The sequence below is a fragment of the Daldinia decipiens genome (genome assembly GCF_022478715.1).
Source record: "Daldinia decipiens strain CBS 113046 unplaced genomic scaffold F4813scaffold_45, whole genome shotgun sequence".
NCBI lineage: Eukaryota > Fungi > Ascomycota > Sordariomycetes > Xylariales > Hypoxylaceae > Daldinia > Daldinia decipiens.
In genome coordinates this window covers 68,291-94,408 of record NW_026054588.1, presented here as the reverse complement: position 1 = coordinate 94,408, position 26,118 = coordinate 68,291, and the positions used below count along the sequence as shown (strand labels likewise).

The 26,118-nt window shown below is 49.1% G+C and overlaps 6 protein-coding genes across 6 annotated transcripts; 4 read left to right on the top strand and 2 right to left on the bottom strand.

The window, feature by feature from the left end:
• The first annotated feature begins 3,329 nt into the window (after positions 1–3,329).
• Positions 3,330–7,037, top strand: F4813DRAFT_373876 (acetyl-CoA synthetase-like protein). Its single transcript, XM_049244867.1, has 5 exons — positions 3,330–3,831; positions 3,884–4,280; positions 4,332–4,571; positions 4,646–4,721; positions 4,789–7,037. The coding sequence occupies exons 1-5, from the start codon at positions 3,523–3,525 to the stop codon at positions 6,920–6,922; spliced, it is 3,156 nt and encodes a 1,051-aa protein (XP_049095571.1). The 5' UTR covers positions 3,330–3,522; the 3' UTR covers positions 6,923–7,037.
• A 553-nt stretch (positions 7,038–7,590) lies between these two features.
• Positions 7,591–10,462, top strand: F4813DRAFT_399685 (kinase-like protein; the record flags this gene model as incomplete). The annotated part of the gene is made up of 4 exons (XM_049248196.1): positions 7,591–7,678; positions 7,736–8,711; positions 8,772–9,300; positions 9,370–10,462. 4 exons carry the CDS (start codon positions 7,591–7,593, stop codon positions 10,375–10,377), a joined length of 2,601 nt encoding a protein of 866 aa, XP_049095570.1. The 3' UTR covers positions 10,378–10,462.
• A 492-nt stretch (positions 10,463–10,954) lies between these two features.
• F4813DRAFT_373874 (DNase I-like protein) lies at positions 10,955–13,342 on the bottom strand. Its single transcript, XM_049244866.1, has 2 exons — positions 12,025–13,342; positions 10,955–11,883 (listed from the first exon to the last, which is right to left on the bottom strand). Exons 1-2 carry the CDS (start codon positions 12,874–12,876, stop codon positions 10,978–10,980), a joined length of 1,758 nt encoding a protein of 585 aa, XP_049095569.1. The 5' UTR covers positions 12,877–13,342; the 3' UTR covers positions 10,955–10,977.
• A 500-nt stretch (positions 13,343–13,842) lies between these two features.
• F4813DRAFT_373872 (WD40 repeat-like protein) lies at positions 13,843–15,990 on the top strand. Its single transcript, XM_049244865.1, has 2 exons — positions 13,843–15,065; positions 15,171–15,990. Exons 1-2 carry the CDS (start codon positions 14,086–14,088, stop codon positions 15,790–15,792), a joined length of 1,602 nt encoding a protein of 533 aa, XP_049095568.1. The 5' UTR covers positions 13,843–14,085; the 3' UTR covers positions 15,793–15,990.
• Positions 15,978–23,410, bottom strand: F4813DRAFT_249275 (uncharacterized protein). Its single transcript, XM_049240127.1, has 2 exons — positions 16,724–23,410; positions 15,978–16,665 (listed from the first exon to the last, which is right to left on the bottom strand). The coding sequence occupies exons 1-2, from the start codon at positions 22,951–22,953 to the stop codon at positions 16,398–16,400; spliced, it is 6,498 nt and encodes a 2,165-aa protein (XP_049095567.1). The 5' UTR covers positions 22,954–23,410; the 3' UTR covers positions 15,978–16,397.
• A 1,345-nt stretch (positions 23,411–24,755) lies between these two features.
• Positions 24,756–26,046, top strand: F4813DRAFT_373865 (uncharacterized protein). Its single transcript, XM_049244864.1, has one exon. It carries the CDS (start codon positions 24,885–24,887, stop codon positions 25,509–25,511), a length of 627 nt encoding a protein of 208 aa, XP_049095566.1. The 5' UTR covers positions 24,756–24,884; the 3' UTR covers positions 25,512–26,046.
• The last annotated feature ends 72 nt before the right edge of the window (positions 26,047–26,118 follow it).

Below are 26,118 nucleotides of genomic sequence, written 5' to 3'. Positions count from 1 at the left end.
AGGAAACTAACCTGTCAGGTGATGACCCATGGGATGATATACTAGCATTTTCTAGATGGCATACCTCACGAAGGCTTTACAGTAGTATCATATCCTTAAGCGTCAGAAAGGATGTTTTTTGTGAAGAAGAAGATACCCATCAAGGTGTAATATACTCCTCATCAAGAGCGAAACATATTAAGACGTTTATCAAGGAAAATGCTATTTCAAACTCTCGCCGTCACAATCATATAAAAACCAGCAGATCTTAAACTATCGTGTCCATGATAGTATTGTGGTTTTAGCTTAGTCCTGTTTGGCAAGGTGCAAATTGGAATTTTATTTCTTTAACAGGCTTAGGGCGCTTGATAATCTATTAATTTTCACTTTATGGCTATTTGTTGCTATAGATAAATTTAATGCTCTAATACAAGTGTTTAGCGTCTTACCTCATATACTCAGCCCTATTATCCAAAAAGATGAGCATGCAAGGTACTTTCCAAGCTATATGCCCCTTTTTATAAACCCTTAATAACAACAATCACTAGAATATACGTATTATGCTCAAGCTATTTCTTCACCCCACAGATTCCATCGTGGACTATATCTAAGTCGGGGTTTCCACTTGGGATTCTGTGGACGGATTATACCTCGTTAAAAAAAGACTCACTTGTCTCTAAATCGTTCATCCTACGTACCCCTATTTACTCAACTCTGAGCTCAAATACCTCCCCCTATTTCATGATGTGAGATACTTTATGTACCTAATCGGAGGCAGAGGGTAATGAACTAGGTCTCGGATTAGAGTTTATTGATATAATAGCCAACTACCATCTGGTAGAACGACACTTTTTTAACATGCTGGCCAGCCTCATTGAGAAAGCCCATTAGGTCTCATGTCCAGATACCCAATAATTCCCTCAATCATAGAAGTAGTTGCCCGGGGTTATTAGGCCTCATCGTATGTGTCCATATCCTTGATATTCGGCCCTTCCCGTCTGATCTTCACCGCTTCCGAGTACCGCTTTATTCCCGCAATCGGATGCCTTGGAGGCCACTAGGTGGCCAACGCATTCATCGTTCGACTAGTTATCGACTAGTTAAACGCGTAGAAAGAGAGTCTGGCCCCGAGTTCTCGATAAAACGCTATTGCCATAAGGGCCATCACAGTACCCGCATATTGGGCTGCGATATATGTTGGTCACCGCCGCTCTCCAGATCACGGTTGGGAGCGGAAGGTATGATATGATATCTCACTATTTCCGATAGATGTTCGACCACGCAGTTTTCCTCTTATGAAACTTGAGACTTTCGTGCAACACACCTATTTATATAGTATGTTCGGTGTAGCCTCGGCATCGCGACGGAAAGTTATCAAACCTGCTATATGTGTCTTCATCTAGGTGGATGCCAATCAACTCCTGATAAAAATCAGGTCTGCAGATGCGGGAATTAATATTGATTGCTAGTGATCTTGGCGCGGGAGGACTAGATGGTCAGGGGATCTATTTCAATATAGGAAGTCAGTATGGTGATTTACCGATGTAGTTGAAAGCCATGGGGTTTTTAGGCACGGGATTTAATCCCGTCGTTATCCCCGATAGGCTCAGATCATCAATGAGTAATTGTTACCACGAAGCTTCAACTTCGAGGGTCCCTGCGTACCATCGACTGGCTCATATATTTGCCGGCTGGGATTGTTATCCCAAGAAAATATTCTAGGGAACTAACAGAATAAAGCGTCGATCCTAAGCCTAGTACTTAGAACAGCCGCAATGCGGCACAATTATAAAAGCATCGATCCTTTATTTATGGAGATTTGAATTGCCGGTAAGGCTAAAATAGACTCAGCTTTCATACCAGGGTCATGCTAGATTCTACATCTTGATTACGAGTGTGCGCGTATAATTTGATGATCTCATTTTTCATTGCAGGAGTTTGTTATATTAGAACTATAGATTCGAGTCAAAATTAAGAATAGATACGAGCTTAAGGTCGTATATGGGAGAGGTAGTCGGTAGCAGAACTTAATAAGGAGAATTCATAGTTATTCTAAATTCATCTCTGGAAACATGAAGAGGCACTTAAGCATAGTTGTGTAAAAAAAAAAAAAAAATTCTTAACAGATAAATTACGGTATCTTTGTCATCATATCGACGTTTCAACTATTATGCAAAGCTAAGAGCGAAATCCGTCGGCGATATAAGCGTGTTCTGTATGTATTTTATACGTAAAGTTGGTGGTGACCGGATTTCGGAGGATACACCGTTCGGGATTACCGCGTAAATAGCACCAATCCGGTAGAACTCTACACTGGACCATTACGTGATCCGGGAGCTAGATAACCAATCCCGGATATTGGCCCGTTCAATTCAGGCAGTTGGATCCACTATTGCGGGGATGCCTCGGTCGAAGATTTATGTTGCCCCACTAGTCCTCCTCGGTATCCGAACCGCGTCGCGAAAGAACGGAGCCAATACTATCCGGCTGACCCTTGCAGAGTTATGAATGACTATCGATTCTATTTAGAATGTTTTCCAATATCTATCATCGATGTTGGTGGGAAGATCGTAAGGTACAGCTTAACCTACATACGAATCCCTACACGTGAGTAGTTTAGAATGTAACCTACCTAATTCTAAGAGGGTTAGCTAGCTACATATGTAATGTAGCTGCAGATGTAATGGAAGAGGGAAGCGGTAACTAAACCCACCTATGCAGTAGTGTCACACTAATATAAGTGGGAAGTGCTGAAGCTGTCACCGGTTGTCTTGATAAGCTTCATATTTAGTTGATCTAGTACGCATATAGCATAGGGTCATTACGTCAAACACGGAGGCTACGGATAGCTAAGGTTTCACTACCTACTTCTCGAAAGAGATATGTAGATTCTATGAGGGAGTTGCTACTATAGTAACTTGAGAATGTGGAGTCTCGGCATACATACCTAGGTACATACATGAGAGGATCCCAATCTTGGAAGGTCCTGCCTACATGTACATACCTCATACAGCGTATATCCTACTTTCCTTGCCTGTACCTTCTGTCTTAGAGTACGAAAGTGTAGTAATGTATCTTAGGAAGTTACATCTTGCGTATGGAACTTATTATGGAAAGATTAGTCGGTATTAACCCGTGGTGACGTGCTGACCACATTTGGCGGCTGGCTTGGAACATCTGGTATAAGAGTTTTATTTCCAGTAAAACCCAAATTTTGTGCCAATACGATGATGCAATATAGAGAGAAGCGTGGATCTCGCGTTCGGCATTCGCGAAATACACCTCGCCATTAATAGGGTAGATCTGCAAGCGCATGCTACAATTAAGGCTATACTAGGTATGGAAGATATGACGATCATAGCATGGCACGGCATATCTATACAACTTAATACTAATATGGATAGGTATATAAGGGAGCCAAGCACCTCTAAGGTAAGAGAGAGAGTTGTCTCATCTAAGTCAAGAAGAGAAAGCCTAAGACCAATCTACGAGAGCCCGTTATTTCAACAACTTCGAGGATAGATATATCGCTACTGTGTCAATATGAGCGAAGTTAATGGCACGGAGGGTCCTAAATATGGGCGACGGCTTCCGCTCCATGTCGTTCAAGAGAGACTAGCGACTGCACCAGATAGCGAATGGGTCTCTATACCACGAGGCTCAGAGCCTGAAGATGGGTGGGAAAAGATCACTTATCGCCAGTTTGGCAAAGCAATCAACTACGTTGCAAAGAAGATCATTGATTTCGCTGGCCCAGCACCCGAAGGCCAGTTTCCAACAATTGCGTTTATTGCACTAAACGATTCTCGATACATCTCATTCGTGTTCGGTGCTATGAAGGCTGGCTACAAGGTGGGATTTACTAATGGTATTCACAACACTGGGTAATTACTAATATTCACAGGCTTTGTTCATCTCGCCCCGAAACTCGACTGAGGGACAGATTAAACTCTTTCAGGATACGGACTGCCGTTTTATTGCCCACTCTCCCGAGTTCCAAGATTCTGTTAACTCCTGGAAAGAGTTACATGATTTAAAGAATTTGGTCATTACCCCTGAGCGAGACTTCTACTACAACGAGGAACCATCTACTATCGACTACGAGAAGACTTTCGAGGAGGGAGAATGGGATCCCTATTGCGTTCTACACACTAGTGGAAGCACTGGTTTCCCAAAGCCGATTGTTTGCAAACAAGGATGGCTCGCGGCGGTCGACACATTTTATAGTAGGCCGTCGAGGAACAGCGTCTACCTCTGGACTGTAGAATTAAGTCGAAGATCGGAAAGATGTATTTTCCCTAGTAAGTGCATTGACTCGTCCTGTTAGGAACTCCGTCTAAGTGTTTTGCCAGTGCCATTCTTCCACGCAGCCGGAATGTACATCACTGTGTTCATAGGTATTTATTGCGGAAGGCCGATTATGCTTCCGATTGCCTCCAAACCTCTGAGGCCCGATATAGTTTGCGAATATATCAAACACGCCGGACCAGGCGCATCTACCTTATTACCGCCTTCGATTTTAGAAGAGATGAGCCATGTTACTGAGTATGTTGAAGCGTTGAAGAAACTAAGCATCGCTATGTTTGGTGGGGGTAAGTGAGATGACTCTGCTGCTAGCAAACGTGAGCCTGCCATTAATCGTAAATGTTTCTAACGCCTTACACAGGTAATTTAACAGCCCGTGCAGGGAACAGTCTTGTTAAGCAAGGTGTAAAACTGGCCAACCTTATCTCTGCCACTGAGTAAGCTACCTCCGATGAAATTCCGTCACTAACTCTATGTGATAATAGTGCAATGCTAATAAACCAGAGCACCATACCCTTTCTATTTCCAGACCAATCCAGAGCTGTGGCAATACTTCCATTTCGATGCTGAGCTGGGCGGTATGGATTTCCGCCCTAGTGGCACTGACAAGGACGTATATCATCTTTTCTTTGTACGCAAGGATCGTCACCCTGGGTCCCAGGGCGTATTCTACACATTCCCAGAGCTGGACGAGTATGATACCAAAGATATGTTCCGTCCGCATCCGACTCTCAAAGACCACTGGAAGTATGTTGGGCGCTCAGATACCGTGATAGTCTTCTCAAACGGTGAGAAGCTCAACCCGATCACTATCGAAGAGATAGTCACTGGCCATCCAGAGCTCAAGGGGGTTTTGGTTGTGGGCCAAGATTACTTCCAGCCCGCGATGATCCTTGAGCCTCATAACCACCCGCAAAGCGAGAAAGAAAAGAAAGAATTGATTGACAGAGTTTGGCCTTTGATGGCCCAAGCAAATAAGGAGTCTGTGGCCCACGGACGCATAGAGAGAGACTTCATCATGCTCTCGAAACCGGAGAAGCCGCTTCTACGAGCAGGAAAGGGAACTATTCAGCGGGGACTCAGTGTCAAGTTGTATCAAGACGAGATCGACGAGCTATACAAGAAGGCGGAGAGTGACCAGCAAGCGAACGCACCCACACTGGATATCAGCTCTGAGAGCGGCCTGGTAGAGTCTATTAAGCAACTCTTCACAACTAGGCTTGGCACCCCAGAGTTAGCCCCTGAAGCTGATTTTTTCAGTGCTGGTATCGATTCGCTTCAGGTGATCAACGCCAGCCGGCTATTGACCACAGGACTTAAAGCAGCCGGAGTTAATGTTGATCAGACTGCTTTGGCTCCTCGCGTTATCTACTCAAACCCGAACTTCAAGGCCCTCGTTGCTTATATTAATTCTCTAGTCGAATCTGGCGGTGTACACAACACAAATGAAGCCGAGCAGGCGGTGCAGACGATGAAGGTGCAATTTGAGAAGTATACGAGGGACTTACCCAAAGCGAACGTTACCAAGCCCCCGCCGTTGGACGATAGCCAAACTGTCATAGTTACGGGCACCACGGGTGCCTTAGGTTCCTACCTTTTGAACTTTTTGATTGCTGACAGCAAGGTCAAGAAGGTCATTTGCCTTAACCGCTCCAAGGATGGTCTCTCAAAACAGACCGAAGTCTTCCACAGCCGTGGTTTAAACACCGACTTCCGCAAGTGCGAATTCCTCCAGGCTGACCTATCTTACCCCGATTTCGGCGTGGGCAACGAGAAGTACAACGAACTTTTGGTCACCGTTGATCGCATCATTCACAACGGATGGCCCGTCAACTTCAACATCCCCCTCTCGACTTTCGAGCCACACATCCGTGGGGTGCGTCACTTCGTGGACTTCAGCGCTAAAGCTGCCAGGCGCGTTCCCATAATCTTTATTTCTAGCATCGGAACAGTGGAGTTTTGGAAGGGACGCGTTCCCGAAGCGCAAATCACCGACTTTAGTATTCCTGGTGGAAACTATGGTCGCTCGAAAATGGTTAGTAGTTTGATCCTGGACGAAGCGGCAAAGGTTTCCGGTGTCCCCACGGCGAGCATCCGCGTCGGGCAGATTGCGGGATCGCGATACGAGAAGGGCTTGTGGAATAAACAAGAATGGCTACCCTCCATCATCGCATCATCCGTCTACCTCGGCATGCTTCCCGGTAATATGGGCAGGTTCGATATGGTTGACTGGATGGCTATCGAGGACGTGGCAAACCTCGTGCTTGACGTGGCGGGCATAAACGAGCCGTTCCCCGTCGAGAAGATTTCCGGGTACTTCCACTCCGTCAACCCGAAGGTTATCACCTGGCAGGATTTGGTTCCGGCCGTGAAGGACTACTATGGAGATAGGATCAAGAAGGTCGTGAACTCGAGCGAGTGGATGGAGGCGCTAAAGGCCAGCCAAGCTACTACAACAGACGTGAATAAGAACCCGGGCATCAAGCTCATCGACTCGTACGAGGCCTTTTTCTTCGGAGGCGAGAATACTATCGTGTTCGATATGGAGAGGACACAGGAGTATAGCAAGACGGCTAAGAACCTTGAGGCTGTGACACCGGAGCTCATGCAGAATTGGTGTAGGCAGTGGAACTTTTAAGGAGGCTTGTGTTGATGATGTCGTATATTATTGTTGTTTAGGGGGGAATTGCTTGTACATGGCTCTTAGATTTTGACGTCTTTCATGATAATAGAGGTCTATTTGATTTATTCACTCTAGCATCTATGTTCCTACTATACACGTTGATTAGTTAATGTGTGTTGCAAAGGGTACAAGTTCCACATTATAAGAAATTCGGAACTTGCAGAAGGGGGGTTAGATGGTTTAAGAAGGAGGAAGAAGGAGGAAGGAGGTACGTACACCCCTTCTTTTAGGACCTAAACTTATAGATCTAAGGTAACTACGACCTTTTTATTCCGACTGAAACCCCAATATTCAAATTTCTATTCTTAAGTTCTTAAGTTCTTAATAAGTTGCGATTAGGATGTAGTCTTACCATCACCACCATCTTACATCCACCAGACAGCGCCTTTAGGTGGTGTTCTGGGCCCTCTTACTATATTCTATAACAGGGCCCAGAAGGAATTGCTATAATATTACCTCTCTTTCAGTACATGGTCTGTCTTAACTCCAGTTTTTATGGTACATGTTACTAATGAATTACCGGCATGACGACGTACGAGTTGCCGGTGGCCGAGAGCCAACCAGCTCTCCTACTGGATGGTGAACTTTCCCCGTTGGCTACTCCGTCTTACACTCCTTTATCCATGCCCGAAAGAGGAGAGTCTGCTCGTAAATCTAGACGACGCGGTGGCTCACGGATGCTGTCTGTACTGAGATCATTGACGAATAGCGGTAAGCCACCTCTCTAATAGGAAATACCCTCCAGGACAACTCTAACATAATCTATAGCTTCTGGCAACTCCATCAGGGAACCTGCAACATGGCCGGCACCTTCACCTACCGAGAGGTCACCTGGGCCGCGTCGACGCTTTAGGAAGTTATCCATGCCGTTTCTCCGGAGCCCCTTTGGCGCCTCTGTCACTATTATACATCGATTTAGATCTAAGTCTAGACAGTCTTGCGCGTCCATGGAGAGAGTCGTTAACGAGTCGCTCCCAGTTGTTTCTCCCGAGGCTGTCGTTTCCTCTGTTTCCAATGGAAATTCGTATAGCAATGGCAATACTACTTCCAGCGGCAAGTCATCCGGTCCGACCAATGGGACCGGTGGAACTGGCGGAACCGGTACCACCGGAAAGACATCTCTTGAATCCAAGAGGGAGTGCAACTTGGGAGAGAAGAAAATTATCAAGGCGACCCGTGAGAGAGAACAGGAGGCCACAGCAACTGCCGAACCAAACCTTACACCAATTCAAGAGACGGCTCTCGATCTATCTTCACCAACCATTTTGACTGTTGAACGAGCTGCAGCTGCAAAGATATTCCTCGAGAACTACTATAACGAAAAACTCACCAAGCCCAGCCCACGAACTCTTCGTCGCCGTTACTTAGAAGGAGAGCTGTACCATAATACCGGGCTCACGGAGGCAGAAAATAATGCTAGGCGTCGTGCGTTTTGTAAACAAGAAACAGACTATCTTCGGGAAATTCGAGTCTTGAATGCAAAAAGTATCGGCGCAGTGCAGGGAAAACATAATCAACTTGCTGAAAACTATGAAGTCCTCAAGATTCTCGGCAAAGGAAGCTTTGGTGTCGTCAAACTTGTCCGTGAGAAGACCCGCCCAGACGATCCTGAGCATAATATGCGACAGGACAAGCGGGTATATGCCATGAAGGTAATACGCAAGACAGCAATGTTGAGAACGAGCCAAGAGGCCCATTTGCGTGCGGAACGGGATTTTTTAGTTGCTTCTGAAGGCTCCAAATGGTCGGTTTTTACTCTATCAATCTACTGGGCAGGAAAAGCTAATGATTAATACCACGGCAGGATTGTGCCTTTGGTCACTAGCTTTCAAGACGCCGCCAATCTTTATCTAGTCATGGATTATATGCCCGGTGGTGACTTTCTCGGCCTTCTGATCAGAGAGAACATTCTCACCGAGCCGGTTGCCAAATTTTACATTGCTGAGATGATCCTGTGTATCGAGGAGGCGCACTCATTACGTTGTATACACCGTGATATCAAACCAGACAATTTTCTCATCTCTGCGTCTGGGCATTTGAAGATATCGGACTTTGGCCTGGCTTTTGATGGCCACTGGTCGCACGATACCAATTATTATCATACGCAGCGATACAGTTTACTCCAAAAGTTCAACATAGCGGTAGAAGGGGACGCCATTGACCGTGCCGAAGGCTTACAAGGCTCAGTTAAGTGGGCTCAAAGCGTAGCCCAGGCGATGCAGAAACATGAACGCCATCCACCATACCCGACCCCTCCGCCAACACCTTTATCAGATGAGCCGCTCTTGAATTGGCGTAACCGGTGCGGCAATCGTAGCGCGGCGAGGTCTTGTGTAGGAACAAGCCAGTACATGGCCCCAGAAGTCATCCGCGAGGGTGACTACGATGCAAGATGCGATTAGTGGAGTGTCGGCGTCATTCTGTACGAGTGTTTATATGGCCACACTCCATTTCTGTCGGAAGAAGGGGGTCGTCAACAGACGAAGCGCAATATTGTCAATCATAAGCAGACATTTGCATTCCCGCCTCGACCCGTGATTTCGAGACGATGCATGGATCTTATTGTCAACTTAATCTGTAAGAAAGAGAATCGATTATCGTCAAGGCGGTATCGCTACCGGGACACAAACCCGGAGCCTATAGGTAGAAGTCGACATCGCCGTGGGCATCAAGACTGGACGGGAAGATCGGTATATCCCCACGATGGAGAGGATATCAAAGCACATAAGTGGTTCCGTGACATCCCCTGGGACCGTCTGCAGCATATCCCTCCACCGTTTATCCCACAGCTCTCGGGCTGCGAAGATACACACTACTTCGACGAAGAGGAGCCGATATCTGACTGGTCCGAGTCTCAACCTGAAGCAAGCACCGAGACCGAAGGCTTAACTCTAAACCCCTTGATCACATGCAACACTATTAATGGGTTTCCTACTACTCCACCCCCTCGCCTGGTACCCTATAGAAGTCCGGAAAAAGTAGACGCCATGCAAGCACAGCTAGCTACATTCCCGCGCCACGTCCGTGGTGTCATAGGGCAATTCGTATCGGTGCCATACGACTCTGCCAAGCTCAAACGCATAGATCGCGAGATCGAAGTCATGGTTCCCGATACGGAACTCTGCGACGAAATGAAGGTATTCATACGGACGTTTGGGCGCCGCGAGCGGAAACGGCCCCGTGATAGATTGCTAAGGGATAGAAATACAAAGGGCCCTGTGCTTGATGTGCGCAAGCAGACTGCTTTCATGGGTTACACCTACCGCCGCATGGGAGAGCATAATCCCTCGGGAATCGTTGACCGGGGTTTTGGTACTGGGGAGGACGGTAGGGGGAAGAGCAAGGGACAGCCGAGTAACGGCGCCGAGCTGGCTTCTTATCGGGCTTGGTGTCAGGGGCGAGCGGGCTGATGAACATCTAGGAGGTAGGCAGGTATCTACCTGCTACGTCGCTGTTGCGTGGGGGGCACATACTCGTTAGTGTGTGGTGTATGGGGACAGTGACAACGACGATGGAATTTGCAGGAGAAGAAAAGAGAAGGGAGGAATAAAGAGGGAAAATGGAGATGGGAAATAAGTAACTGGTGTAGTCCAGTTACGCGAGTCGGAAACGAATAGTGTCAGGATAGTATCCCTACGCGCAACCTGTGTAGCTCTTCATGGTATCATCATCATCATCATCATCCCTACCTAGGAATAGTCAGTCCTTAACCTAGGTATATTTTCTTTTCCTCTAACACGACATTCGTTTATTCATTGATTCATTGTCTACTCTTTTCTTCCCATTCCTGACTTTGATATAGGTATTTATATACAAATTAAAATTAATTATGTATTGTTCATTCATCTTCATCTTTTTCCTCATCTTCCGATCAACATAAGGTACAAGGTATAAGGTATATAAGGCATCCCATCTAATCCAAGCTCATACTTTTTTAATTTCCAAGGTGAAGTCGTAAAATAACCAATCAGTTAATAAACCAACCCCCTACCCTCCCCCCCTTCCCTAACTCACCAACCCTTCTCATTCCCACCAGTCCCCGCACTCGTACCTCTATTATCATCCTCATCATCAAGCTGCTGCTGCGCGAGCCCATGGGCGCCGCTAGCCGTAGCCTTAGCATTCATAATCTCCCACTCGAACTCGGCAAGCGAGCGTATCTCGGCGCCGAAGAACAGCAATGCCATAAGTCCGTCGACGGCACCGGCTAGGAACCCGACGCTGCTTAGGATTAGGAAGGCAAAGGCTATGCCGGGGTGGATGTTCCCGACGAACCATACGGCGACGTAGCAGGCTATTACGATGAACGTCCAGATGGAGAAGTGGACCATGCGCCAGCGGCGCTGGGCGCGCTCGCGGGAGGAGTATGTCCGGATAAGAGCGAGGACTTCGTCGTACGTGGTACATGGGAGGCCATCGCCGCGGCGAGCGGCGGAGGATGGGGAGGCGGGGGAAGCGCGGAGTTGGTCGTCGAAGGAGGCGCGGAGGTCGAGGCGGGAGCCGACGCGGTACTCGGAGCCGGTGGGGGATTGGAGATAAGTGCCGTGTTCGAGGGCGAGAAGGGATGCGGCGTGGTCGTGGCTGTTGGGTCGATCGGAGGACGATGAGGATGGACGGAGGAGTTGTGTTTGCTGAGGTGATTTCTTGGGAGAGGGAGGGCGAGAAGCGGAGTGAGGGGGGATGAGGTTGGGAGAGGAGGATGTGTGGAGGAGGAGAGTGGCTTCGACGGAGAAGTGGTCGCTAAGAGAGCACCCTAGATCGGGGTGGCGCGCTAGCATGCCGACGCGGACGTCTTTGACAACCCAACCTTTAGTACGGCTGCCTTCGCTTGTGTCGTGGCTTGTTCGCGCTGCCGCCGCCGCCCCGGGGGTGGAGCCAGGGGTTACCGAGACTTGTGGAGAGAAGAAAATATAGTCCTATAGGAGAGTTAAGAATTGACGTTCTTGGATATCTAAAAATGGGATTTAAGATAGAAACAACTCCTTTACAGGCTCTGTTAAGAGAGCTCCTGTTTTATGAGATAAATTTAATGGGAGATGAGACTAAACATTACATACAATACGCTTGCCGCGCGGATCAGGTGTATCCGGCGGAATGATTATCGGCCGTTTCCCTGAGTGCAGGGCACGTTGTTCGGACTTGGTCCACCTCCACGTGTTATAAGCGCTGTTACTCGTAACACCGTTCTCGACGATGTTATACTGAGCAGAAGGTATCGGTCTCCGACGCGCGCGTTCCAGCTCGTGAACAGCCGAGCCAAGAGACGAGTTTGGGTTCAGCACCCGCCAGGCGTCTTTAATGGGAGCATGCGCCGTTAGCATGCGGTACGATAAGGACAGCGGGACATCATTGAAATCGCCTAATGCAAGGGCCAAGTGTCCGCGCTCGGCGGCGCCACGGACAAGCTTGGCCATCTCCCAGGACTGGGCTAGTCGATGGACTAGATAGCTGTCCGTCTTATCAGGCGGGTGCTCGTATATAGCATGAGTATGCGTATTGAAAACCTCGACGACATCGCGATCGCTAGGGCCGTACCGGATACGAGCGCACGCGACCCCCTTACCAACAAACCAGTCACCGCGGAAGAAGGCCGTAGGCCGGCCGTTCAGCGGATACCGAAACATAGTACTCTCTTCGATAGGCCATCTCGACAGGATAGCCAGACCACCACCAAAAACACCGCTGTAGTAGAACTTGCCGAAGGGCAGAACGAAGCGTGTCTCACGCCGGATGTTGCGGTAGTCTTCTTGGGTCCAGCATTCTTGCAAAGCGACGATGTGAGGCGGAGGATCCGCGGAGGCGAGCTCGCGGCCGATGGCGGTTAGACGCTCGGCGCGGTGCTTACTCAGGTGTAAGAGGCCCCAGCAGTTGAGGGTGATGACATTGAGCTCGGTAGGGAGGTCCTCCATGTTGAAACTCGGCGGTTTGGTTTCTCTCCCCTATGCAATAGTATCTGGTTGTTTCCGCCCGGATGGATACTTGGTGTTCAGACCACCATGGGGAAAGAAAACGGAGGGTGGGTAGTTCTGTCTATATGAATAGCTAGCTGCTCGGGATTTTCTTCTTCTTTTCTCTTCCTCTTTGCGGCGTTATAACTGCCACGTTTTTTGCCCCCGTCGTGCAGTTATGAGTTATGTAGGAGCTGCAGCGTGCTTGGACTAGGATTAAATGATCCTTTGGGTCAAGGCTATCATCCTAAAGATGTTTACTACATGAATATATATGCATGTAGTAATTGCCTTTGAAGCGAGATGCACCTTAGGCTATGGAGGAGTAATAAGTTGTTCGCTCTGCAGAGCTAGGTCGAGACAATGAACAATAGAGAGAAGGATTATGTTGCGATACGACTCAAATCATTTGAAATTAGACACAAGCTACAAAAACCGCATGTTACTCCCGTGTTACTCGGACATACCTAACAGCGATACTAGGTTAGGATAGGTACCTACCTACTTAGTGTAGGTACTAGGGGGGTACTTACTGGGGATACATACTGGGGATACCATGGTGCCTTCCTGCAGGGATCCCAACAATAGCAGCAGAGCAGTTCGTTACTTCCTCATTAAAGCTCCATGCTGCCTGGCTGCATAGTGTAGAAATATGTATACTTTAGAGTTGCAGTCCCCCTGCATTAAACTCCATCCAGATCGGCAATCCATGCCGGGTTATTTCTCCTAAAGGGTAGGACTTGCCGAGAACGGTTGGTACAAATTGTCTCTTATACTATGTACATATGTAGTTGCCACCTGCACTGTACTACACTGTGTTCCCTATTGATGTAAGTGAGACGCGTGCTGGACGCGATAAAGATTAGCGGTTTTATAAAGTGGGACTGTGATAGGGCAATATAGTCCAATTAAAAACTAATGTGATAAGAAGACCCGCCAAAAAATAATAATTCCAATCAGCCTTGTCATGTCGCGTCGCCGTCACATCACATGTATGTATCGCTTTCACCTGCGCGAGGCTGTACATAATACCTTAGGTACCTATCTCCTATCTGATCTGCTGGCATTGCCCCTCCATTAAAATCTCGCTTCTCGATTGATATTATAATCCCGGCCAATGACCCCCCGGTAGTAGCTACGAGGCTCTTCTACAGCGAAGACATCATCATCATGTCTGGCGTTGTTGATCCCACTGCCACCGCCCCCGAGCCACCGACTAAGCGTCGCAAAGTCCACGATGACGATAGTATCGATTCGACCCCCATCCCACATTACGACACCCCAGAAGAGAAAGACGGCAAGCGCACTCTCAGCGTTTCCATCAGGGAAAAAACCGTAGACAGCCGCTCCCAGAGCCAAAGCCCCAGTCGAAGTCGAAGTCGGAGTCACGAACGTCGCCGCGAAACAGATTACTCCTCCGACGAACGTTCGCCGCGCCGCAGCAGATCCCTCTCCAGCTCTCGCTCCCGCATACGCTCGCGACACTCGAGTTCCGGCAGTCGATCATCAAGCCACTCCCGCTCCCGCTCGCGCTCCCGAACCCCAAGATCGCGCTCCCGCTCCCGCACCCGCACTCCCTCAGACTCTCGCTCCCCCCTCCGCACCACCCACAACCCTCCCTCTCCCACACCGCCCTCCCGCCAGCTCGCTAAACCGCACTACACCCCGCGGCTCGTCCTAGCCGGGCACGCGCGCGCGATATCGCAAGTCCGCATCTCGCCCGACGGGCAATGGATCGCCTCGTCGTCCGCCGACGGCACCGTGCGCATCTGGTCCGTGGCCACGGGCCAGCACGCCGAGACCCTGGTCGGCCACATGGCCGGCGTGTCGGCCGTCGCCTGGGCCCCCGACAGTAAGACCCTGGCCTCGGGGTCCGACGACAAGGCTATCCGCCTGTGGGACCGCGTCACGGGGCGCCCGGCCCGCGCCGGGAAGCCGTTGCTGGGCCATCATAGCTACGTGTATAGCTTGGCGTTCTCGCCCAAGGGGAATATCCTGGCGAGCGGGAGCTACGACGAGGCGGTTTTCCTCTGGGATGTGCGTGCTGGTCGGTTGATGAGGAGTCTGCCGGCCCATAGCGATCCTGTGAGTGGGATTGACTTTTGTAGGGATGGGACGCTGGTGGTTAGTTGTAGTACGGATGGGTTGACGTGAGTTTTTTTTATTTTTTTTTATCTTCAAATCCTACCCTTGCCTCCTTTTAAATACTCTTCAGGGCTGTATAAGCAGCTAACTATTGTTTTGCTACGATACAGCCGAATATGGGACACATCCACAGGCCAATGCCTCCGAACCCTCGTGCACGAGGACAACCCTCCCATAACATCAGTATGCTTCGCGCCCAACGGGCGGTACGTACTAGCCTTCAGCATGGACTCGTGCCTACGACTATGGGACTACGTCTCCGGCACCGTGAAGAAGACATACCAAGGCCACGAGAACTCCAAGTTCAGCATCGGCGGGTGCTTCGGTACCGTCCCCACCACCACCAAAGATATCGACGACGGAGAGGAAAGTGAGAGGACCGCAACGGCATTTGTAGCAGCCCCCAGCGAAGACGGCGATATCGTGCTCTGGGACGTCCGCACCAAGGAGATAGTGCAGCGCATCCGGCGCGCCCACGACGGCGTGTGCTTCTGGGTCGACGTCCACGGCGACACCATGGTTAGCGCGGGCCAGGACGGCAAGATCAAGGTATACAGACACCAGCAAGCAGGAGACGCGGGTGCGAAAAAAGCCAATAGCATATCCCCCGAGACGAAGGATACGAATGCGGATGCGGATGCGGATGTAGACGTGGATATGGGTGCTGAGAAAGACGGTGTTGGAGGAAGCGAATCCCCTCTAAAGGACGAAGATGTCAAGAAGGAAGAGTAAAACCAGCTAGGTTAGGCGAAAGAAGATAGGTAGGCAGGCAGGCATACGAACTTGGTTTTCGTGGTAGATACGTAGGCAGGTATAATTAGGACTAGGTACCAGGCGACAGCCGCAGGGTAATCGTATCGAATAACTTAGACGGCGCAGCATACTCATCCCATAATTCAAATACACATACACAAATACACAAATACTAAAACCTCGATTTATTTTTCATCGGAAAAGTACCTAAGGCTATTCGGGACACACATCATCACGAAACGACCCTCTTAAAGTATTAGGTAGGTCAAGTCGACTTAAACAAACTATCTATATAAATGCGTCCTCTCATCTATCCATACTTTCCGAGACGGTAGACAGTGAAGCCATGCAATATACTCGTAGCGATCGCGTTCGTAGCATAAAACTTGGTATTACATCATGATGGATCCATCGATTGCCGTATACTCCCTTCTTCCTATAGTATACCTACAACCTATGACGTCCGTCTTCGCGCCTCGCAGAAGAAATGCTAAGGGTTGGCCGCAACGCCGGCGGGTATCCTCACTTCTGCTGACATTCCTTACAAACGTGATTTGCGCGGGGGATTTCCCTTGACCTCGCGCTTATATAGTCTCCCACCCGCCACTATTAATGTCCGCCTCGAGCTTCCTGCTGATGAAGCTGGGGATGCCGTGGCTAAGCCACATGTTGCGCAGCATCGAATCGTAACGCTTCTGATTGAGGAAGAGCTGACGCCCGTGGCGTAACCCGATATCCACCTCGCCGTACTTGTCGATGTACGGCGCACTGCTGAAACTCCCTGACGTACGATGCAGGTAGAAGATGGCGCACTTGCGAATGTTGATGAACAGCCCAATATTGCCCTGGCACCTGATGGATAATATTAGTACACGTGGTATATCATGCCAAACAGTGAAAAGTGACTTACTTGAACAGCATATGTTGCTGTGCACCCCCAATCCTCATCACAGGCTTGTCCGGCCCTGGCTCTGAGTATTCCGTGGTACAACACACGGTCTGTCCGCAGAAGATATCACCGCACATCAGACAAACCATAGGATCGGTCAAATCTTTACCAGTCTTAGGGCATCTTCTCTTAGCCGACTCCTCGATAAGAGTATCGAAATTCTTGGGTAAGCCGACGAGTTCGAAGATGCCAGGATGGCTTAGCTGGGCGGATCTGGATAGAGTTTCTTCGACCCCCTGTTCGATAGCAAAGTGCGTGGCTCTGACGCGTCCGCGTATTTGGTGGCGAAGCCAACCGTCGACCATGGCTTGTGTGCGCGGGGGCCAACCAAACTGACTACCTAAGGGTGTCAAAGACGAACACATTTCATCAAAGGACGGCAATCGCAGCGCGGCTGTCAAACGTGAAAGCTCGTCCGCTTCTGGAGCTAGAGATATGTGGCTATTGAAGTCAACCCCAAGGTGAACATGGAGGAGAACTGCTACTTTTCTCAAGAACACTAGGGCGTATTTCTTAACAAAAGAATGGAGGCTTTCTAGGCTATCAAAACCTGGCTGATCGAACCCGAGATTGGGTAGATCCTCAGACGGTACCAGGAACTCGTCCCCGACCAGGATTTCGTGGCTGACGTTCATGCCAGCCATCGTGATATAGTGAAAGAAACTAGCGAAGTTGTTCATGGCGGGATCTTCTTTATTCCGGTGGTTCATATATTCAAGCCACCTGGAAAGTGTGAGATTCTGGGATACGTTATGGACAACCTTGACTATCTCAGCAAGATAGCAAAGCCGGACTAAATGCATGGGGTCCATGTTCTGTGCGACAGAGACGCCAAACATAGTCTCGCACAAGAAGACGAATACATCTTGACCTAGAAGCGGTGGGTGCTCATCGCACGGTGGTAAGGTATCCTTTGCGTCCGTGTTAAAGTAGGCTGATATGAAGAGTTGGAAAAATTGGCGCTCGCTGGCCTTGCAAAATTCTCGCTCAATGTCGTTGGCTCCCCCAAGTCTAAAGCCACCAATTGCTATATATGACGACACCGTCTCACACAGAATTCGAAGTTGAACTAGAAGCTGCTCCGGCATCCTTTCAATCAAGGTCATTCCATACTGGGCTTCGACGCCTCGTTGTTGTATCTCTGCCGCAGAAATCGAGTAACCCACAGACTGGGCCAATACGTCGCTGGCATATAACTCTTCCTCTCTACCCTCGTGTACGAAGGTCGCGGGCACAAGTTTGTTCTTACGAAGCGTATCGCGTAGTCGTCGATATATCAGCATCAGCTCCTTGTCGCCGTGTTGTGATTCTGGCGGCGAATGTGACCGTACACTTGACCCGGGCGTAGGCGCGAGGGAGAACGTGTCACTAGAAGCTACTGACGGTACGGTCCTAAAGTTACTAGGATCCCAGAAAGGCGATTGGTTGGCACTAGACTTCTCGAACAGACCCTCTGGCAATCTTGTACGCAAGTAGTTGATGAAGGCAGCTTGACTCTGATCTCGTGTTACTACCGCAGAGTAATGACGCCCTGTCATGAATGTAGATATGAAGGAAGAGAGGTCTGTATTGGGTTGCAATATCCCGGGGTAAGACTCTTCTTTTCCATCCCAGGTGATAGGCAAGAAGGCATTCCCAAGGGCTTTGCAGAGAGGACACACAAATTCTAGACGCTCTAGGGATTCGGGGTGGTGACGTGCTATCTGATGCCCGTGTCGACGGACGGTCGCTTCCATATACATATCGAAGCAGCTGAAATGCATTATGTGACCACATCCGACAGAGACTGGCCCTGACCGACAGAGCTTGGCTGGGAAACCTTTGCCAAGGCCTTGCCTTTCGTTGTGGAATACCCCTCCCTCTTTATTGACCTTTTCTACCATCTGCCTATTTTCATGGGCAAGGCCAAACGGACGGATTGCCTCGGCTGAGCGATCAAGGTTGACTGGTGTATTTGCGGCTTCTCTAACGAAGTCTGGGTCTTGAAGGTCAGTTTGTCGAAGGATTTTGCTCTTGGTAAAGAGCGCGAAAGTCCCGTATAGGCGTCCGTCGTCGGTATCTTCTTGGCATAATATGCAGGTACCTCTTGGATATTTCCAGAAGTTCTTCTGCTCTTCCATAGGTTTAGATTCATCCATATCATCCCATTCATCTTCACCCCAGTCAATATCTCCCTGTTTCTCCAGGAAGTTCTTTTGCTGTTGTTGGAATTGCGCCATAACTTTGGCTTGGCGGTCAAGTGCTGCCTTCTTCTTTCGTTCGCGCTCCTCTTCGGCACTGTGGGCATTTGCCGGCGACGCCGTATCGATCCGATCCGCAGGTATACCTAGTCGCGAGTAGGCCGTATCAAAGTGGCGCGGGTATTTCTGCTTCATTCTCCTTAGGATCAGCGCGACCTTGGCATGGCAAGCTTTGAATTCCTCCTTAGTCGACATCATGTCTAGAAGGGACACGATAGTCTTTGCAGCTGGAGCATCCTGCATGAAGTTACTGCGGGCAGACGTCGTCAGGGCGATATAGACGAAGGAGTCAGTGCCAACCGCGGAATCAGTTTCGTTTGCTTTATCCTCAGCAATAGCAATGAGAATCAAATGTAGCACAACCTGCAAGAATGTCTCTACTCTAGTAAACGGAACCTTGGGCGTTAATTTAGCGGCGACCAGAGGATATAACAAGCAGTAGTAGATGATCTGTGCGAACATCCCGGTGCTGGTAAATTCAGCCAACTTCACGAAAGCACCAGATTCGATCGGGCGTAGCTTTGGCTCGTAGACAATTTCTTCGGCGGGCTTCCCAGTCTTTTTAGAGATCCACTTGCGGTAGGCGGCCTCTGATTCCTCCCGCTGATTCTTATTGTAGTGGGCAATGTATGGGTCAATATCCTCGATGAAATGAGGCTTGAGTTCAAAAGTTCCCACGTCAGATACGCCTTCGGGGGACTTAAAGGTAGCCACCTCATCTAATACGCGCTGGAAGTCTTCTTGCTCGTGGAACTTCTCGGGTAGTTTACTTGATATCTCATTGAAGGATAAAGGCCGGAAGCATAGAACATGCGTGATATCCCTGCGCATCGCCATTAGATGCGTCTGCTGCTCATCTTTAACCGGGATGAGCGAGGTTCGGTCGCTTAGCAATACGATTAAAAAGTGAATCATATCTTCGACAACATCAAGATGTTGAGTCTCGTCCTGAGCGCTTGAAGTCTGTTCGAATAACCCTTTGATCCAGTTTTCCATACCAAAACGATCAACAATCGAGGCGAGAACCCGGCTCGGGTTACATACCACCATTGCGGTCTGGAGCAGGAAGATATCTCGCGCATGCGTGACATCCCTGTGTAGAATATTTTTATACGTCCCAGCTTGATGCCTCAAACTAATGCCATTGCGCACCCACATTCCAGCCTTAATCTGGGCAAGCCAAGTACAAACACGTAGAGGATAATCAAATGCGGCCATGAGATAGTCCTCGGGGGTATAATCTCGCCTGGGCATAGTTTTTCGGCCCATTGAGCGAGGCTTCATCTTGAGCTCTTGCGAGGTGAAGTTCAAAATTGACTTTAGTTCCTGCTGAGACATGTGCTTCCCACACTCGATCAACCATGATAGAGTGTAATGTAACGCGTGGTGGAAGCTAATTGATTGCTCTCCGACGATGAACCTGACCACTTCGAACTTGGCTGCCTCGCCGGCGAATTCGAAGTCGCACAACGTCTTGAATCGCACTTCCTCTTTAATCTCAGCCTGGGTAAATCTAGCACGCTCCGCTCCAACCGAGTTGATGATGACGCTCTTAGCTGTTGTTCGTATGGCCTTCTCGAGATATGGGAGATCTTGTTCGGGGAGGCTCCGGAAAGAACCTGATAGAAGCCTGCAAAGCCTGTTGATCTCTCGCGTCATCAACGAGGCGCCAATCCAACTATCAGTTTCGTACTCCACATGCTCGCCAACGGCTCGAATGTTCGGGCAAATACCCTGGTGAAGCTTCACTAGGTCGAGAAATTGCATTAGGTATCTTTCTTCGGTCCTCATGCGCTCCTGGACATGGGCCGAGCCGAGGAGGAATTTAAGATCGACGTAGAAGTGATACATCCGCCTGTTTGTCACAGAACCAGTGTCGAACCCAAGGACAGCACTCGACGAAACCTCCCAGGGATGACCGACTTGTCTAGTAGTCAAGAACGTGTATAGAATAGCCATGAGGGTGGTCAAAAAGTTGCCTCTTTCGACTACTTCAGCGGTAATAGAAGGCGTCGTTAGCATCTGTAACGATATGTTGATGATCGAGTGGTCAGGTTCGCGGTCTCCTATAAGATACAATTGCGCCAATGTTGTATATAACGCAGCGAATCGAAGGCCTAATACTCTCTTGAACTCGGGGATAGTGACAACCGTAGAGATATATAACGAACGTAAGTCGTTCCGGACTTTCTTCCACATTCTTAGGTCAAAGAGAATTAGCCAATCCAGACGGACTCGCTTGAAGACATCTTCAAATGGATGGACACTATCACGTTCCATATAAGCTGCCGGTGTCTCGACCCAGTACCTCCCAGGCTTTGGAGGTCCTGCTTTGCCGGCCTTAGAAAGACCGGGGGTTTTGGGAATCTCAAGATTGGCCTTTGCATATACGGTCGGGGCTATCAACGGCTCAGCGGTATCCGAGTCCGATGGTGTAAGGTCCCGGTCCCGGGTCGCGCGTCTCGGAACAGGAGGTGGCGGCGGAGGGGGTGGATAACCTGCCATCGTTGCTTCTTCCTCTTCGAGAGACGCCACGCTTGGACCGATCCAGTCGGGTACATTTACGTCGGCGCCGCCAGCGTCCGGTCGCGTATCCACCATCATCACATCCTCATCCTCATCCTCTTCTTCTTCTTCGTCGTTGTCTTCCTCTCCACTGGAGGGGGTCCGATTACCGCCGTCCATATCTTCATCGTCATCATCGTCATCATCATCGTCAGAATCAAGAAATTCTGCTAGAGTAGCCGTGTTACCCTGCTCAGTCAAGAATCTTGCTCGTTGTATAAAAATTGTAGCTGTATGGGCCTCGAGCGGGTCATATTCAAGCTTCTCCTCGTCCTCGAGGCCATCTTTACCAGGCATCGCATGCGTGCCAGGGCTCCCTTTCCGCCAGGGCTTCAGGAGCTCTTCACAGACAACCATTCGGAGGATATTCTGGTCGTTTCCCACTACGCACCCTGATATATCGTTTAACCAGTCAATCATAGTTCCACACATCTGCTCTCGGAACGTATCACGAGATGACCGAATAGTGACAGTTATCTTGATATGTTCAAGAATGGTGGCGCACTTAAGTAACCTCTCTATGCTCGTATCGTATTTCAGAATACTCCGGCCGATCGAGTCAGTCTCTAGTGCTCTGTTATATCCTTCTTTAAAAGTCGTACTACACGCCCGCGCGACTTGGTCTTGAACTTCATTTACAGTATGTTTCTCGTCATTCCAAAGTAGTAGTGCATACTCCCCAGGCGATTCGACATCCCCGCCACAGTAAGTCGAAGCTAGGCGGGACATCTTCTCATCTTTTTCGATGGATTCTCTCGTCTTAGGCTGTCGAAGTTGTTCGGGGGCGCAGGAGATGACATCGCAGATGAAATCAAGGACTCGGGAAACTGTCATACGGATATTGGAAGCAACATCTTCGGGCAATCCAGCAACCTCTTTGCCCTTCCCTTTCGACCGGTCTTCCTCGCGCTCACTATGAATTGTGCAAAACATAGGAGTTTTCCAAGCTTCGGGATCACCACAATCACAGCAGCCACTATTCCCTGGCGATATTGATATCCGTACCATATGGCCCGTGTGATCTGTGGCGTTGAAACATTTGCTGCACAAGCAACATGTCTCGTCGGTACTGCAAGTCTTGCAAGCATATGACGCTTCCCCGGCTCGAAATATGTGTCCACATGCCTTGCCGCGGGCGGCCTCGGTGTATTCGGCTCCCTCTACGGCTCCCTGGGCTTCTCGGAGCTTCAAGGTGCTCTTTGGTGTGAGTTTACCATCGGGGAAAAATAGTCGCAGGTTTTCGGGTCTCCCCCCAGCCATAGACCAGAAGAGATTGTATAAGAGATCTCGACAGGCGGCTTCCTCGTATCGGTAGCCATAACGTCGCGGTAGCTCTATTAGATGTTGACAGAGCTGGAGCTCTTGGGTAGACATAGCGGTGTCCATAGCTAGACTCGGCGAACTATCATTTCTGGGATGGAGAAAAGTAGGAGATGAATGGCAGCCAGGGTGGGAGAATTTGTAGATAGATTTCGAACAAGTAGAACCGAGGTCGATGGTGGATGAGTTGGTGGCGGTACGTGTGGAGAGTCAATGTCTTCGAGAATATGGGTGCTGTATTTAATAGGTGACGGCGTAAAGGTGGTGTATATATTAAACTAATGTACCTAGATAACTTAACGTAGAAATAGGTATAATCCACCTGGACAAACAAAGAAACACGCGTCCCACTATGAACAATTGAGAAAGGTACCTAGGTAGGTAGGTAGGTAAGTACGGGGGGGATAAGTGAAACGGGTGAAATCGAGATTTGATGATTAGAATTGAAGCTCCAGACAAGAAAACGCAATTCCATTCCCCCTCCTACGTAAGTACCTAGGTTAGCTATTTGAGACTAAAATCCGGTATCAGTGGTAAGATTGCTACCGCAGTTACCGTCAAGTCATCACCTATTGTGACTCGTTCAGTTTTAGCGTCTTTCTTAGGTAATACGGTTTGCTAGGTACCTACTAATGCATGATACCTAAATACATATACGCCATATTACTCATATCACCGTCAGTATCATGACCAAATGAAACGGTTACACCTCATCTAACAAATTGCGTTTGCCCATACTTATGACAAATGCGATTATGTTAAGTTCCACAATTTCAGAATAGTGTAGGAATATATGCCCTTTCCCTTTATTTACAATGATTGATTGCATATACCTAGGTTAAGAGGTTATAGTCGAGCAGGACAGTGTTTAAGAAATTAGCCAACATTTACACCCTAGCAAATCGAATTGGTTTAATCAGTCTGACTATTTGTCGCGGATGCCTTAATTGGAATTTTCCAATATACGTTTGGGCAAGCATTCACACGAGCATCGTGTAGTCGCTGATTGCGGGAAGAGGTCGGTAGAGATATAGCGTTTGTGCGAACTGTGCTATAAAGAATTGTTCCGGTCTATAAGGTACAACTGTACAGTTTTTGAGACACTCGATCGTCCCCGGAAGTTTCCATGTCCCATCTCGACATCTCAAGCGTTCTCTAACCTCAGGAGTTGGCGGTGGTCGCTTATTCATCCTGGACATATCGGGATCGGATATCCTTCCATTGTCGCTTTCGCATTGTTAGTCGCGGCATTCTCTTCGGAATATCGTTAGACAGCACATACCCCTCGGTTCAACTTATCCCAGACCTTGTTCATGCTGGTATCATATAACCTGATATCCCGTTAGCAGCCACGCCCTATTCCCGTATTCCCGTAGAGGACCACATACATCTCGAAGGCGAAAGCAGAGGTAAATACAACACCCAGCATCTGCCAGTTAGATCGGAAAAAGGCGCTGCGCGGAGAATGGTTAGCTTATCGAAGCTCATGATTATAGGTAGGGTCGACTTGCTTGTAGAAAGAGCGTACGGCGGCCTATTGCGCGATTAGTTAGTTACAGCACATCGACAGTGACCGAATAGGGATAACCATACCATGGCGAATACCGTCTGAAGAGGTATATATCAAGGATATAAGAGTGCGACCTTCGAGCAGAATAAGGGAGGCTGTTGGTGTTGCTGAATGACAGACGTTGTGAGGTCAAATATGTAGATAAGTTCCAACTTCGCAGGTTCCAGCCGAAGAAAGAATTGGTGATTTAGAAATGGCTGCTTCTGATTGGTTGAAGCTTAGAGAATCGGCGGCCCACTCTTTTTCTCCGAGATATGGTGGGCTGTTCTTCCATTTGAGCCCCTCAGGCTTCACTCCCGCTAATAGGCTCACATTACTATTACTATATTTTTTGCTTGCTTGCTTCGCTTCATACTTTACAACATCTTACAACCCCCGCCCAGAAAGCCCATTTCAAGTACACATCGACCTAATAATACCTTCCCCCATGCCTTCCGAACCGTCGACTGCGGGCATCGTCACAGACGAGAACAGCGGCGAGCGCCACATCCCAGAATCCGTGCGCGCGGACGGCACCACGAGGAAAGCGATTAAGATCCGCCCCGGGTACAGGCCACCAGAGGACGTCGAGCTCTACAAGAACCGCACCGCCGAGTCGTTCCGCAACCGGGGCAAAGGCGGCGTCATCGGAGCAGAAGGATTAAAAGAGCAAAAGCAGGAAGCAGCCGCTGCGTCCGCCGCCAGCAACAAAAACGCCAAGCGCCGAGAAGCGAGGAAGAAGGCAAAGCAGTCGCAAGATCCCGCCGAAGCGGAAGCGGCCAATAGCAATGCTTCCGCAGACGCGAACGCGAACGTGAACGCCGCCAAGGCCGAGGAAGTCGCCGATCCGGAAGCCGAGAGGGAGAAGAAGGCCCGGAATCTAAAGAAGAAGCTGAAGCAAGCGAAGGACCTGAAGAGCAAGAAGGAAGGCGGCGAGTCTCTTCTGCCAGAGCAGATAGCCAAGGTCATCAAGATTAATGAGCTTGTGAGAGAGCTTGAAGCGCTCGGTTTCGATGCCGATGGTGAACCCAAGACAAACGCGGATGCGGCACCAGAGACAGCAAAGGAGGGTTGATCGCACAAATAATGATACGACTAGTATTCGATCCGACGGTTTAAGCAGAATGTTGCTGTAAATACCCTTCGCTGGACATCGCGGCGATAGCGATGATGGCACTATGATATCGGCTATTAAAGTCATGATATACGCCCAAGTGAGGACGGACCAGTTGGTTCAGCACGATGTCTATTGGTCTGGATACCAGCATCACCAGCCACAGCGTTAAACGGCTACGACGTCTAGCTACTATCACGAGGACCATCGGCCCAGAGTATTAGACCCAAGCATCCTCCATGATGGACCCTCGAGGGATATCCAGCATGCCCAACGCTAGCGCTGCATTGTGATGGGCTATGGTCCAGAGCTTTTGCCCTTCGGCGGCGAAGAAATCCGGCTACACTAATGTGTCAGTCAAGCGATTCTGGGCTTTCATGCATAGCGGGTAGTTATTGAATATGAACTTTTTACGTGGATGCATTATTTCGTCTGCTATGTATGAGACTTTTATTCCTAGGAGATTTGTGAATCAGAATTATCCAACAACTTTACATAAGTCTGGAATATGGCTCCGTAAATTTTAAGGCGCGTTCATATTTAAATTCGAAAGCATGGTCATTCCTTC

What these genes read in the sequence shown, in the direction of transcription:
- F4813DRAFT_373874 (XM_049244866.1), bottom strand. Translation starts at nt 12,876, where the DNA reads ATGGAGGACCTCCCTACCGAGCTCAATGTCATCACCCTCAACTGCTGG. An exon ending in ATCCGCGCGGCAAGCGTATT is followed by an intron (nt 11,884 to 12,024) that starts GTATGTAATGTT and finishes ACTCTCCTATAG; the next exon opens with GACTATATTTTCTTCTCTCC.
- F4813DRAFT_249275 (XM_049240127.1), bottom strand. Translation starts at nt 22,953, where the DNA reads ATGGACACCGCTATGTCTACCCAAGAGCTCCAGCTCTGTCAACATCTA. An exon ending in CAGCAACATATGCTGTTCAA is followed by an intron (nt 16,666 to 16,723) that starts GTAAGTCACTTT and finishes ATTATCCATCAG; the next exon opens with GTGCCAGGGCAATATTGGGC.
- F4813DRAFT_373865 (XM_049244864.1), top strand. Translation starts at nt 24,885, where the DNA reads ATGCCTTCCGAACCGTCGACTGCGGGCATCGTCACAGACGAGAACAGC.
- F4813DRAFT_373876 (XM_049244867.1), top strand. Translation starts at nt 3,523, where the DNA reads ATGAGCGAAGTTAATGGCACGGAGGGTCCTAAATATGGGCGACGGCTT. An exon ending in CTATGAAGGCTGGCTACAAG is followed by an intron (nt 3,832 to 3,883) that starts GTGGGATTTACT and finishes TAATATTCACAG; the next exon opens with GCTTTGTTCATCTCGCCCCG. An exon ending in CATCGCTATGTTTGGTGGGG is followed by an intron (nt 4,572 to 4,645) that starts GTAAGTGAGATG and finishes CGCCTTACACAG; the next exon opens with GTAATTTAACAGCCCGTGCA.
- F4813DRAFT_373872 (XM_049244865.1), top strand. Translation starts at nt 14,086, where the DNA reads ATGTCTGGCGTTGTTGATCCCACTGCCACCGCCCCCGAGCCACCGACT. An exon ending in TGTAGTACGGATGGGTTGAC is followed by an intron (nt 15,066 to 15,170) that starts GTGAGTTTTTTT and finishes GCTACGATACAG; the next exon opens with CCGAATATGGGACACATCCA.